Source organism: Micropterus salmoides, unplaced genomic scaffold, assembly GCF_014851395.1.
Source record: "Micropterus salmoides isolate LMB-PRFRI ecotype aquatic unplaced genomic scaffold, ASM1485139v1 Ms_hic_scaffold_16, whole genome shotgun sequence".
NCBI classification, from domain to species: domain Eukaryota; kingdom Metazoa; phylum Chordata; class Actinopteri; order Centrarchiformes; family Centrarchidae; genus Micropterus; species Micropterus salmoides.
The window spans coordinates 14,429,790-14,444,879 of record NW_024040707.1 but is presented as its reverse complement, the minus strand read 5'-3'; the positions used below and the strand labels follow the sequence as shown (position 1 = coordinate 14,444,879).

The 15,090-nt window shown below is 42.7% G+C and overlaps 1 protein-coding gene across 4 annotated transcripts; it reads right to left on the bottom strand.

The window, feature by feature from the left end:
* Positions 1-76: 76 nt before the first annotated feature.
* LOC119905381 (DDB1- and CUL4-associated factor 1-like) lies at positions 77-15,045 on the bottom strand. 4 transcript variants are annotated; one of them, XM_038722347.1, is made up of 25 exons: positions 14,908-15,045; positions 14,020-14,140; positions 13,827-13,903; positions 13,665-13,738; positions 13,461-13,574; positions 12,508-12,645; positions 11,722-12,318; positions 11,340-11,441; positions 11,081-11,239; positions 10,522-10,701; positions 10,143-10,352; positions 9,829-9,998; positions 9,588-9,712; positions 8,879-9,114; positions 7,071-8,146; positions 6,765-6,963; positions 6,334-6,416; positions 5,745-5,829; positions 5,404-5,637; positions 4,503-4,596; positions 3,977-4,081; positions 3,693-3,766; positions 3,504-3,599; positions 3,120-3,390; positions 77-1,492 (listed from the first exon to the last, which is right to left on the bottom strand). In XM_038722347.1, exons 2-25 carry the CDS (start codon positions 14,130-14,132, stop codon positions 1,437-1,439), a joined length of 4,668 nt encoding a protein of 1,555 aa, XP_038578275.1. In that variant the 5' UTR covers positions 14,133-14,140; positions 14,908-15,045; the 3' UTR covers positions 77-1,436. The 4 variants fall into 4 exon arrangements, with proteins under 4 accessions (XP_038578275.1, XP_038578276.1, XP_038578274.1 ...); XM_038722348.1 differs by having other exon boundaries at positions 14,904-15,041; XM_038722346.1 differs by having other exon boundaries at positions 14,849-15,001.
* Between the last annotated feature and the right edge of the window lie 45 nt (positions 15,046-15,090).

Here is a 15,090-nt window from a genome sequence, read left to right as displayed (position 1 = left end):
TCTGCTAATAACAACTTATTAAATAGCTACTGAATGCAAACATCATTCACACTTCATTAAAAAAAAAGCACAAAAAAATATTTTGCAGCTTTATTTATAGTAAAAATACTTTAGATACATACAAGCTGTACATAAACTATCTCAAGAAAGTCAACATAAACGTCTCCTTATGGAAAAGAAAACAGGCAAAATGAATAGATACAAGGCAAGAACATGAGAGAAATCATGAAATGTTCGCACAGCTTTGTGCAAGTACAAGGCATTTGTTTTCACAATGTGAAGAGTTTGTTGAAGCCTCTCAATTTGAAATGATAATATTTGGCTGAATTTTACCACCATCTTATTTCCAATGTTTCTAAGGCTTCAAGATTTAGCTAAATCAATGTTATTCCAAGAGATGAGGTTTACTGTATTATCAGCCCTGAACCAGTCACTGGAATAAATCCTCAGTTTTCAAATGTCAAGTCAGTTTCACTGTATGACTGGACTTTGGCCGTTATCAACAGCAAAAAGCTCTGCAATCTTTTCAAGGAAACATCCACTAAACCAAAATCCTTGCGTGGCTCAATAAAAGGGGCGTAAAATAACACAATCGTAGAGAGCTGTATTAGCCTCTATAGGTCTGTCATGTGCTGAAAGGGAGCAGGTGTGACAACTGTTTTGTTACAGTGTCCACACTCATCTCAGTTTCGATTCAAGAGCACAAAGCTGATTAAATTTCTCTACTTATATAATGAAATCAGGAGGCGAATGGCACTGTTTTGTGCGGCGTTTTGGTCATTGGTTTATGGTGAAAGTAAAACCTGAAGGCGGGGTCTGACCCTCGAAGAACCATCGGCAACATGTTTGTGCATTTCATTAGCTGCCTACTTCAATACTTAAGTACTTTTTGGTGATTATTCCAGGTGGTCTGGCAAAATACGAGCTCGAGAGAACACTGTATCCTTTGCCACATAAATGCAGACGCACAGCCCTGCAATGTAAGCCTTTTCCTCTACAAACACTAATCTGTGACCAAACAGAGGCTTACAATGTGAGTGAATCAATACCAAATGAAGAGGCTCATTTAAAGAGCCATAAATGTGCTAAAATATAAAACCTTTCTTCACTGCATCTACACGCTAACATTTCGATCATCATTAAGCCCACTTTTGTTTTATAAAACTATAATCATATACAATCACTTTTGCCCACCAGCAAGTCAATTTGTGTGCATTGGTTCCCCCCTCTCCAGCTCCGTCAGACTGTTCTTCCTTGGTCCTGTCAATCAGTGTGCAGACACCTACTGTTTCAAACTGGCAGTGCTCCAAGTTATCTCCCACCTTATCTGCTGATATTATCCTCTTTTCTTGCCTCTCGTTCTGTAGCTCAAATGTCTATGAGGCAGAAGCCTTGACATGTTGTCCGGTTCCTCTGTCCCAGATGCCAGTGGCTCCTCATTCATTCAGGGACAGGATGATGTCATCCTCAAGGTCGGAGTTGTCTGAGCTGTCTGTTTGTGCGATAGACAAACATAAACTTAGAAATGTGGGTATACAGAGACTTGGTGGTTGCATAGGTCAGTGGGTAAGGAGTAAAACTGCCAAAATGGCAAAAAAAACAAACAAAGCAGCTCTGACAAAATGTGAAAGAGCAGTACATCCATTCCCCCTCCCCCTCTCAAATTCATGCTTCCTCAGTCATTCACGCAGCGTCTGGAATAAACCAAGACAGCAGTTTTTAAATTCCACTGGGAAAGACAACATTTCCTTACACTGACCAGACAAGCATGAAAACACAGAAACTGGACTAAACAGCAGCCTCGTTCTTCGAATGTAACTTATCCAGGCTAACATGCTATAATCAGGCTAAAGGATCCTGTTAAATCTCATCCAGCTAAGTGAGTTCTTTGAGCACAGGGTTTATTTGTCAATCTTGGATAAAGATATCTGCAATAACAGTGTATCTTACTTTGTAGAAACAATGGCAATATAAGTAGAGCATTAAAACCATGAGTGCCGATCATATGATTGCACCTACATGAGGTAGGTGTTTCCCACAGGATTCTGTGGCATTGTGGTTGGGGAGGGGGGTTCTTGCATTATTGTTTGTGTGTTATTTTGTTCTACATTGTACTCTTCAAAGTGTTTCCAGGTTCCGCACTTCCACTAATTGTTATACAATTAGTTATTATTAGTGAACACGGTTCCATTGTGAGCAATGCTGTGTTCAAGATTAAGCAGATTTAATTGCACGGACAAGTTTCAGTAAATAGTGTTTGGCACAAAAAATAATTAACCTTTAGTTTATGAATATATTGCAGTTTAAAATGAATTGCTTCAAACCATGTGAAAAACAGCCAATTAATACATTTTACTGTTCAAATGACAAAACCCTATCATAATGTTTTAATTGAGTTCATCATGTCTTTTTTTTAGAGTTGGTTGTTCTTTTTAAGAGTACGAGGGTTATCTATTTAACTGTTGACTGTGAAAACAGTTTGTAAGAGCTTAAGAACATACAGGCTTTCATCTAAAATCATCCCTCTATGGAAAGGAGTCATTTTTGTCTGAAAATGAGTTGATTAATGGGGTTTACTCAAACTTCACACTTAAAACATACAGGTTTGAGTTTAAGGGCGTGTTGATCCGGCATTTTGTGCCAGCTTTGAAAAGTCACATGTCAAATCATCTACAGTGAAACAACAACAGGACCTAAACAATCAAAATTGTAATCAAATAAACAGGACAGAAAAGAATAACAGACAAAAAATAAATTAAAGGCTTGAATCTACATCACTCAACAACACTAATGGTGCTTTCAGACCAAACGCAAATTTAATCTTTGCAACGCTTTCCTCGCATGAGTACATTCGCTGCAAGTGTTCACATACACAACGCGAGAAGGTGTTTAGAACCCGCAAAAATTCGTTCAAGTTGGAAATTTTCAACTGCGGCACCGCCCCCTTTGCGTCGCTTCGTGCCGCCCGACAGGAAATCGCGGCTCTACGCGTCTTTGCTTTGACTTTGTATGTAAACTCACCGCCCCGAACGCTCGCTTCGCTTTTGGTCTGAAAGCACGGTAAGACTTTATAAGAACCTGTAGGCACCCAGGCACTGTTCACTTGAAGCACCACTCACCATTGTCACCATCCAGGTCAACGTCATTATCAGAGTCATCATCATCATTGTCATCCTCATCGTCGTCATCCCCGATGTCAGCATCCTCCTCGAGAAGGCGCGCCACCTCTTCATCAGAGGGAGAGAATTCATCGTTCCCATCATCCTCCTCTTCATCGTCCTCATCCTCGCCGCCGTTCTCATTCTCCAGCTCGGCGATGAGGGGATCTGTATCGACGTCATCGTCTGAATCCTCATCGTCGTCATCGTCTTCCTCCTGATCGTCATCCTCCTGGTGCAGACGACAAAATTAAAGTTAATTTTTAAAAAAAAATTTTTAATCTATGCCTAAAAAGGAACCAAAGAGGCACTGCAATATTCAAATGAAAAGAAGAAAGTGAGAACCTGATCCTCCTCATCCTCCTCTTCTTCCTCTGCCAGTCTCTGCCGGCCAACTTCATACAGCCTGCACACTGTGTCAGTGTTCACAGAGTCTTGGTTCTACGACACGGGCAGGTGGAAAAGGAAATTAAATTATTTAAAACACTTGAAAATATACATCAGTTATCGCAACATTTAGCAAAAACAATTTACCTCAATCACAGCTAGGTAGCAGTCTTTGGTATCAGTGCAAAGGTCAAATATGTTCCTCTTCACATCAATAGTGGCTGAGAAGAGAGCAAACAAACATGTCATGTCTTGAAAATATCATAACATATTACAGGAATTAAGCATGATTACCAACTACTACAGTGTATAATGTGTAGTAGAACAAAAAAACACAATAAGGTTCTCCAGGCAAAGCCTCTTAATTATCATTAAAGACTAAAATAGGTTGAAAACATTGGTTGAAGGGAGGTGAGGGCAGGAAGCCTTACCAATCGGTTTGTAGTCGGTGGCATTAAAGGTCCTGAATGATGAACCAAAAGGACTTTTCATCTGCATCTCCATCATGTCGTCTTCATCATCAGCCTGCAACATTGCTGCAAAAATAAACAGCCACAATGTGAGGGAGAGAGGGAAAAAAATAAAAATACTGTGCACAGCCGTGGTTCGGGCTCCATAGAGGTTCAAGTGGTCATCGTGTGAGCAGAGCCATTATGGCACGCCCATGGCTCTTCCTATGAGGTGCCGTGAACCAGCTGGTTCTGTCTGTTGCCAGTTCAACACTGAGCCTTCTGCCCATATGCCTCTGAGTTACTGTGGTATCACGCACACACACGCACACCTTTACAGGCTCAGTTCACAGCTCTCTTTAAATACACACATGCTCACTTTGCTTCACAATTACCAGGCTTTCACTCAAACACACCTTTCACACACCTTGCACTGACTGTGGAGTGAGCTGTAGGCTTGATGCCAAATGCTCTGCATTACCCATCATGCAGCGGCTTCTGTATTTACCTCCATAGATGACGGTGCCATTGTTGTTGAAGACTATCCTGCACTGGTCCAGAGCGGGAACTGTGTGGAGGAGGTGGAAGGTCCGCAGATCCCACTGAAAATCCAACTAAGGAAAGCGGCATTCCTTTTCATTTGAATCAACTAAATCTGCTACGAATTTAATTACACAGTGATTAAAACTATCCCCGGGGCAGTAAAATCAATTTTCAGTGTAATAAATATTTAATGTTTAGTAGTGAAATAAAAGCTCAACCGTCATGCCATCATTTGACTGACTACAAATTTAAACACTCAATCTGGCTTTTGTCCTCGTCATATTTATGAACTGTTCCTCTGTAAAATGTCAAATGTTAAACAAGCACTATTAAAAGGACAATAACACTCTGACTGTATGATATAGGGTGATGTTAACGCACCAATCAAAAGAACCATAAACACATTTCCATTCCTTATTGAACAATTACAACTTCGGCGATTCCTTAAATTTTCATTTAGTGCCATCATCAGGTAAAAAATTCAACTTGGTTGAAATGACATCCCCATCTACAACAGAGTATTAAAATTAAGGATGAATATGTTTTATTTATTTTACATTTTGAGAATAAAGTGGAAATGTCGAGAATAAGGTCTCTACGTTTTGACTTTATTCTCGACATTTCGAAATGCAAAATAAAATACAAAAAAATCTTCCTCCTCCATTTTTTTACCTTAATGTGGCCATAATACTCTGTCGTACCCATAAGCCTCAGCTTTACGTTGTGTTTTGTGCTAATTAGCAACTGTTAGCATGCTAACACGCCAAACTAAGTTAGTAAACATTATACCTGTTAAACATGAGCACATTAACAATAGCTACCTCATAGTGTACTTAACAAACCAAGTACTGAAGTCTCAAGGATACAATTTCTGTGTTTATGATGACCTCCAGGCTGTTGGGGTGGAACACACCGCTGATGTTCATGTTGAACTTATCAAACTTGTGGATGGCCTGAGCCGTCCGCACATCCCACAGCACGCCGTCATTCAGTACCAGGTCATCTGTCGGGTTGAAGGTGGCACAGTTCCTCTTGTAGTTGTTAGCCAGGTCTGGGTTGTTTAAAGTCAGAGTTACCTGACCCGTTTGGATGTCATAAATCTGGCAAAGAGAAGAGCTGAACATTCAGCATTCACCATTGATGGGTAATGTTTTTCTGTATTTATCATTTCATATTCATCATGTTCCAAATGTGCCGACATACGTACTCGTGCTACATGTTCCTTAGTCCCAATGACACGATCTTGTGACAACTTACTGAACTCCACATAATGGTCACCCAGAAAGGAATGCCTGAGGAGAACAAGAGCAACATTTCAGCATTTAATCAAAAACATGGAGCCAGTGTGACTACAAAAGCTGAGCCGTTTAAAACTTATAACTGCTTGAAGACATTGTAGAACAAATCTGAATCCATCGGCTGAGTCCCAGTATTGCCTTGGTTAAACTGTGATGAATAAAGCCAAATGCTTGTGTCCCATGAACTGAAGACTGCAGCCCTCAGGCTGTTAGCGTGCATAATTAAACAGCACGTCATCTCCCTTCGGCAGCTCCCTCTTTTGACAGCATAAAGCTGCTGTACCATTGGGCAGAGAAGTCCACATACATGGAAGCAGAGGGATCACAGACTGGCTCAATTGAAGTGTTGATCGAGTCTGTGGTCAGACAGCTGTCATGTTGTACATGCTTGGTGACAATTTAGCCCAACAAATGTTGCAATATTTTTATTGAAGACAATGCATTTTGTATGTAGCTGGTAAAAATATGAGTTCAGTCACTTGTGCAAACATCACTTACTTCATAATGAACACTGATTTCATTCCCCACAGTGCAGACAGAGGGTAACTCCAAGAGGCTGACGTTAGGAGCAGAGAGCCATCCTAAAAATACAAAATACGATGGTTATCTCCATACATGTTTTAAGACATAAACACACTGCTTGGAAGGATAATTTGTGTCTGGTATGGTTTTCCACAAAAAAGTGACAGCTAGGAATTCTTAAAATGATACTGTGTAAGTTGGCTATTGGACCATGATTGCACTTCCACACTAGTCACAAAATCCTGTTTGTACATACACGTCTTAAACTCAGACATTCAAGTAAAGTCACAATTTGCACATTTTCAAGTAGAGGGGACATTAAATATCTTACACATAAGATTACATTCAGCAATAACAGCAAGACAAAGCATTAAATTGTTGATATACTAGTAGCTTTCTCTACAGACCCGTGAGGGCTCCAGGTGAGTGATGGCTGAACTGTGACAGCTGTAGCTGGCTTCCTCCTGGCCTGTAAACACATTGTAGAGCTTGAGCTGCCCTGTGCATGTCCCGAGCATCAGAAACCGCTCGCGAGCCGAGAAGGCACAACACATGAATCCACTCTCATCCTCGTCTGCCTCCCTGAACACGGAGATGGGACGGAACCTGGGAAACGGCAAATACAGAATATAGAGAAATGGTTCTGGAGGATAGTCAGGTATTCTCCAGTTTGCGTTCATGGAAGGAAACATGAATCTAACAAAGCTACCGACCTGCTGAATATGAGATGCCTGTCAAAGCAGCCTCCATCTACTCCTCCATATTTAGGATATATAACCCTCCGTGTGTGTCGGGATGTGAAGTTGATGGGTGCTTGGCGTCTCTGTTTGGGCTCCGGGCATTGATGGGGTGTAAATAGAGAGAAAGGCGGGCATGTTGCCACAGGGTTTTTACAGCGTGCATGCTGTTCTCTCAGGTACTCTGTGATAATGCTGTCTAATGCAGGGGGGGAGGGTAGGTGCCTGTCGAACTGCTTCTTCATGGCCGGACTCTGGCTGAAGGCCCCATGGTCAGACTTCTGCCTCAGCACCCGAGGTTTCTTGCAGCTCACTGTACCGCATCCCGCTAGACGTTCACGAGAAAAAACTATTCGTCCAATCAGTGGGGAGCCGTTGCTACAGTGGGGAACAGACGTTGAGGGGAAAACAGTAGAAGACGACCCAGTGGGTTGTGATGTAGAGGGACGCGTTTGCGGATTGCTGGATCCTGGGGTGGATGAATGAGAGGGGTGGTTTGCGAGTCTTGCCCCGACCCCGTTGGCCAGCCGTGGGGTGCGGGGTAGAGTAGTGACAGGGGAGGCGGGTAGGGGAGGAGCGACAGGAGGGAAAGCAGAAGCTGAATGTGAAGTATGAGACAGACATGCCATCGGGAGATCTGCCTCCTTGGTTAGTGTGGTGGCTGTGTCATGAAGGCCTTTGGCCACAAGGTGGTTCCTAATAAGCAGCAGGAGCTCCTTCCCAGGGAAGGAGATCCTGGACTGAGCGACCACACTGGCCCTCTGCAGCCACGCCAGAGACACGTCCGTACCAATCAGCAACGGTTTTCCAGAGATCCTTTCTATCAGCTCAGCTGCAAACTTACAGAACTTGACATGCTCGCTGCGTTTGTCCTGGAGCACAGGCTCCTTCATGAGCTGTTGGATGTGTCCGCTGCTGAACAAAGGCAGCTTGCTGATGATCTGTCGGACAGAGCTGGAGCGAGACAGACCCACCAGAGCCTTACAGGCCAGAGCGCGGATCTGATCCGCATCTGTAATGGGCATCTTTACCGTCAGCAGGGACAGCAGGACCTACAGGACAGATGCAGAATGTAAGTTAAAAACAACAGCTGACAGAACAAAGGGCATGTTTGAAAGTTTTTTACTCATTTATTTTTTTTAAGGATCCCAAATGAGGGAACTGACCCGGTAGTTCCTACGTAGCAGCAATGATAAGAGGTGGACAAATTCTCTAAACAGTGCTTCTGTGCTTTCTTTGCTATCTTATTTATCCTAGGAAACATAGGGCCATTCTTAAAGAGTGCTTTTTTTTGCACGGCTTTGCAAAGAATGTGTTTTACAAAACCAACAAAACATTTAATTACATGTTCTAAAGTTTGTCACATGTTATATCTTTGCATGACCTAGTCCAAGTGTAGCTGGAGACTCGTAGCACAATGTTTGCTCCACCATATTCACTATATGGATGTGTGCGTTTATGGGTGAATGTGAGGTTTTAAAAAAAGTGTCACAACTTTAAAAATCCGGTCTAGGGTGTGTTTAGCTCAGTTGGTAGAGCGCACATCCCATGTACAAGGCTGAGTCCTTACTGCAGCGGCCCGGGTTCAAATCCAGCCAGCAGCATTTTTGCTGCTCGTCACCCCCTATTTCTCTCCCGCTTTCCTATCAAATAAAGGCAAAATCCCCCCAAAAATATCTTTAGCACCCTGTCTACTGGAATGACATTTGACTTTTTGTGAATGCTTGAAAAAAATGTCAAGAACAGATTTTTTTAAAAAAAGAAAAAAAAAAAGTTAATTCTACCTTAATGCCATTGTTGGACTGCACCACATTCCACATCTTAGTGAGCACACTCTCGCTGGCTTTGGTCTGCTGAGGCAGGCGGCGACGGGGGGTGCCTGCAATGAACTTGCCAATGCTGGACATGCGTTTGTCTGGAGCACACACGCAGTTGATGACGACCTGCAGAGCGGACTTCTGAATCTCGGCATCATTTACAAACACCTCACCCTCTGCCACTGCCAGGACTATACTCATTCCTAAGAGGGAGACAAAAAAATAACAATTAAATGAAAAACCTTGCACAAAAAATAAATAACACTTGGAGTTGTGCCATCTCTCAGCAGAGCTGGGCACAATAAACAAAAATGAAAATACAAAGTTACTGCCTGTTATTAGATCCTATGGAGAGCAATAATAATTTGAATTTTATTGCACTGCACTTCTACATTGCAACTGCTCAACTTCATGCTCACAACATGCAAGAAATCTTATAATGAGAAATGGAAATCAGCGCACTATGGACAAATTTACAGTAACAGCTGCTAACACCACATACTGTATCCCATGCTGCTTGAATGTCTAGTGAGTATCAGCTGTATACAACTAGCATAGCATTTTTTCATATAAAACCTTAAGAGTAAACTTATTCATATAAATTCATTATATATATAAAATATGTTTCCATGGATGGATCTTGGCTGAAATGGCATTATATTCTGATAACACCTACCAACAGTGGAAACAGTGGATCCTTCCTCATCAAGCACAGCAACAGCCTCAGACAACAGAAGCTGGGTCTTTGGAACAACAGTGAGGATGCTCAGGATGTCAAGGGCATAACGCACTGTGTCGCTCCTAGAGGGAGACACAGAAAAATAATCACTATATCACAACATCACAAGTCACTTAATAACTTGAAGTGGGAACTTTTCTTTTTGTAAACATTATGACACAGAAAAAAGGACTCATACCTGCCATAGTAAGTTCTCCAGTCACAGGCAATGGAAATGAGCTGCAGGAGGAGCTGGACACAAGACAGCTTGTGAAAGACCTCCGCTGGTTCCCAGTACAATCGGAGTGGACCGTACTCTATCAGAAACTCCATCATTTCCACCACCTGCTCATGGCTGTAGCTGACTGCCTGAGGAATGAGAGAAGAACACATTCACACTCATTATAACAACTAAAGCATAACATAGCAACTAAACATTGTGTCTGTATAATACATTACATTCATAATTAAACTGTGCAGTAATGTTTTACTTATACTTTCTCCTCTTCATACCTTATAGTAGGGTTGGGAGTGAATGGGGGCACCGCCCTCTGTGCGCTGCAGGGACTGCTTCACCTGCTCCACCTTGATTGCCAGATGGGCCTCAAAGTACCTGCGCAGGGCCATGCAGGTGTGCTTGGCCGTCTGCCTGCTGGAGAAAATCTCATCATCGCTCAGCAGCGCTCCCTGGTCTTCAGGGTTCAGTATCTCCAGTGTGCTAATCTGGAAACAGCCATTTCATATCTCATATTAGTGCATATGCTATGTTGTGACATTGTACTGACTTCTCAGTTAATAAGTTTCTTGAAATGAATCATATTTCCTATAAATGAATGACACAGATGGTTAAGATTTCAGGGTTACACTGAGGATCACATGTGGTTTGTCCTACCAGATTGACGAGGCGGCGGAGCCCGTCCTGCTTGTCGAAGAGCTCGAGGACGGCACGGAAAGAAAAGGAGATGGAGAAGAACATGGTGGCGTGACAGCAGCCGGACGCATGTGAGCATTCCAGCAGCCACAGCGTGTAACCAACCACATCTGACAGGATGGAGTGGGGCAACATGCACACCTGGAGAGGGGAGGCAACAGAGATGAATACAAATGTGCACTGTACCTACAGCTACCTAACTTTGTGAATGAAAATATTACTTTTCATGCAGAGATGCAGCCCAAAGTGACCAAGTTTTGTTGTATATATTACAACACATTTACACAGACATTTTTAAGAACACTATTCATTAAGTGAAAATGATGGCCAAAAAAGAAGAATTTGGTGTTCATTTGACAATGCAATAAAAATGGCACGTTGCCAAGCTTTGGTGGCTACAAACAGTTAATACATTACCATTTTTCCTTTGACACATTAAGTACAGATAAAGCTCCAAGAACAATGATGGCAATCTTCCAGATTTAATTGTGTATTTGCATGAAGTGTGTCTGTTTTGTACCCTTTCCATGGCGTCCTGGTTATAGGCAAGGTAGTAGAGGCACAGAGACACTCCAGTGGCGGCCATAGATGGCCTGGGGATTTCCAGCAACTTTTGAACACCTCCTTGAGCCACAAACTCTGCGGCGAACTTCTTGTGTAGCAGCAGAGAAGCCAGGTACTGCGAGAAGAGAGACGAGTAGAAAAATTAGCGTATAGAGCTTAACTTTGTGTATCTGGCACCACGGAGGGTCGTCGAAAAGGAGATCCAAGGCCTTTACCTTGAGAGCCTCAAAGGTGAGCTGCACATCATTGGTCTGCTTCAGATCCATGTAATGCATGAGTAGCTCACGAGCTCCCATCTGCATGAACACCGCCAGCAGCTGCAGGGAGGAGGAATGGGCATTGAGAACACATAAATCATTTTTAACTTGCTTTACTATGGAACCCTGTAAATTGCTAGTTGCTGTAACCAATACTGAACATAAAAAAGCCTTTTAGTCTTTAGTCTTTAAACTGAAAATCCATGATGTGAGCCTTAAAAAAAAATACACTTTTTATAGTTAAGGAAGACTGACATCTGCTGGCGAGTCTGTGACAAGACAAGGGAAATGCATAAAGTGAGGAAGAAAGCACTGTGCCAGCTGATTGTAATGGACTAACCTCCTGATACTCTCCCAGAGGTGTGAGATATTGCAGGATGAGCCTCTGCTCGATCTCTGGGGTTAGAGGGTACAGATGATAGTTGTTGCCAATCACCCAAGGGCTCATCTCGGACCAGCTGCTGTTGGAGAGCTCACTGAAGTTCCTCTCTGGCTCTGGCAGAGAGAAATTTAGCTTCTGCTTTGAGGTCCTGCCACTCTCCCTCTCTGCCTTCCTTCTTAGGTAACTGCTGCCGTCAGACATGCCCTGGTAAATCAGCGAACCCGGGGCAGACATGGGCTTCATCATGGTTTTTACAGCCGAGTTGGTGCGGTTGCTGGTCCTATGAGGGGAGCTAAGACGGAACGAAAGCTCGTTTTCAGGCTCGATGGATGAGACGTGAATATCGCCATCCTCTTCTGTTCCCATGCCCTCGCTTTCAGCTCTGTTTCTGCCCAGTGTGAAAGGCTTCTCTTCAAAGCCTCCGTCAATGGTCTCCTCATCTAAAGGCAGCAAAGGCTGACTCAAAGTCTTCCTGGGGCTGGGCCGTTTGATTTCCCTTTTGTTCTCAGCATCCTTATCCTGAAGCTCACGCAACCGATGCAGCATCAAAGGCACCTGTCGAAGTAAAACGTGAAAAACAAGCTGATGGAAATTTGCTACTTCATACCACCTTCTGATGATGAGCAAATTGCTCTGATGCTTTGTGGGATAACAGAGCTGCTGCAATACCTTGTCTATCACTATGTACTTTCGCATTATTAATTCAATTAAATGACATTTGAGGCAGCAGAATCCCTTACTGACCAAAACAGAGTTCTCTTCCCTGTAGTTGGCTGCAATATCCTGGTTCTCCATAGCGCCGGCCAACAATCCCGTGGCATAGATTCTGAGGGGCTGCTCTGCCTCCTGAGCCCACTTAAACAGCCTTTCAACTATGCCCTCCTGAGTCAAACAAATGGTGAAATAGGTTTAGAAACAAGAATATGAACCAATTCTTAATCAGAAAAATGTTGTGTGCTGTATTTCCCCCAACTTGTTCACATTTTTGGCCAAATAAAGAATGTATGATGGCTTGCATCACAAAAAAAGTGTAGTTCTGAATAAAAAAGTATTGATCCTGTGGGTTTTTAGTCTAGATTAACTTTTTCAAGTAACCTTTATTAAGACATTGTAACTTTACACATCATGAACACAAGTCAACCGCCACAGAGCTGTGGTGAAAGTGCAACTAACTCGCAGGCTTGACTGTGATTCCACAAACACAAACAACATTTTAAAACAACTGATGCAGTCTAAATTTGATGGGGTATTTGTCCAGTACCAGTGACTCGGTGATAACGTGGCTGACCCTACTCTGTTTTTCAACAAAATCTTCCAGAGCATCCTGACATTTTCAGCTCATTTAAAAACAAAGCCAGAGCAGTGTGTTTGAGTGACATCACAGAGAGCCTCCTTTGAAGTCAAAATGAGAACTCTTCCCTTTTATATGCAGCTTCATCTTTGTTGTTGCGACTTTATTATTTATGTCAGAACACTAAACACAAATGTATAATGTTGCCAGTAGAAGGCGAGTAAACCTGTATAACTTAATGTACCATTAATGACTGAATGTCGTATCTGCATCGGGAAAACCACAAGAACGTCACAGAACATCATAACAGCTGAACTAAATGAAACCCATTGCTTGAGCGAGAGAACAGAGAAAAGGACTAAATGCCGTTATCTTTTCATTAACATGAACAATAACAATAACCCACCTTTTCCTGAAAGACCACAGCTGTCTCTAATCCAGGCATGATGTTCTGAAGCAGGCGACAAGCTGCTGCATTGAGGGAAAATTCTCGGCTGGTCATCACATAGCTGTTCACCAGCTACAATGGGAAGGAAAAATGAATAATCACCTTATGACTCAGATGCTAAAATTGCCCCTTGTTTTGCAAGAAAACCATCTCAATTCTTACCGTGTTCATAAAGTCATCATTCTTGAACAGGATCTTGAGCAGGTGCCCTAACACACATTCTGGATCAGCTCTCCCTAGTGGCCAAGAGGGAAATGTCAAAAACATACATGAAATTTACATCTTTGGTAAGCTTGTTTTTTTGTTGTTTTTTTTTAATCATACCAGGATGCCGATCATCAAAAGGGTCTGGGTCCGCTTTGTGGTACTCCTCTGTCTCTTTCTCAACAAGCTCTGAGATTCTGAAAGAGCACATCACACCAACACATTTACCATCTTTAAGACGAGCCAAAAACCACAGCTTATGTAACTAACTCATCACAGAGATTTTGAAGAAACTAGAAGCCCAATTGCTCACTTGGTGATAATGTTAACCAGCTCTTGTGTGCTGCCCTGTTGCTCCCTCTCCCACTGTTCCAGCAGAGCAGTCAGCTCTGCCTTGGAGTCCACAGTGGCAGATGCCGACGCCATGGCACAGCCTGTGAGGATGGCACGCATTCATTTCATTATTAGTGCATTCTTCACAAATGAGTCCACACTTTTCTGCAACTCTAGAGGGCTATAACAAAGTATGCTGCTCTATATGGCGACTTATAATCATAAAAGAGTCAATAAAAACAGCAACGTCACACAAACATAGAAAATCATAAGAGTAGATCTGTCAGAAGCGGATTCGCTCTAGCGCTTCACAAACGGCTCCTAACGGAGTGTGTGCAGGTGCAGCTGCTCTCCAGGGACAGTAACTGTCAAACACGCATTACTTTCCAAGTTAGCATTAAATATCTTGGCATCTTTTTATTATCTGACTGGAAACTACAACTTACGCTCCAACACTTCGCATGTTTTCCTACATTCACTTATAGCCGACACTTAATTGTAACGTTACCGAGCAGCAGCAATCTCTAGAGACACTGCCTGTTGCGATACTTAACGTTAGCTAGCTACCGTTAGTCTGTAGCTAAACAAGGAAGCTGGTCTACTTAGCTCGCAACAACACTATTAAACGGACACCTCTAGATGTCAGTGCTATAGTTTACGTTTACACTGAGCTGTCCAGACGTGCACAGCGCATGGTGCCAGATACACCTCGTACTCGAACCAACGAACCCTGCATATACACGCAACCTAGCACTAAGCTAGCAGCATCACAGGTAAACCTGGCTACTTAGCTAAGATGCTAACTTTACCTCGTTGTTCCGCTCAGTTCTCCTTCGGTTTTACCAAATTTACCAAGACTCGTACCCACCAATATCAGTCCAAACTTGATTGCTCCAATGTGAATATCTAGGTATCGATCACAGTTTCACAGCCAAAGCTTAATTTGCTTTATTGTAGCTTTGTGTTCACGGTTTATTATCATTATGGCGAACACGTTCCTTTCGTCATTTCACAAGCGACAGTCCTCTTTTAATGACGAAACGACTCGACA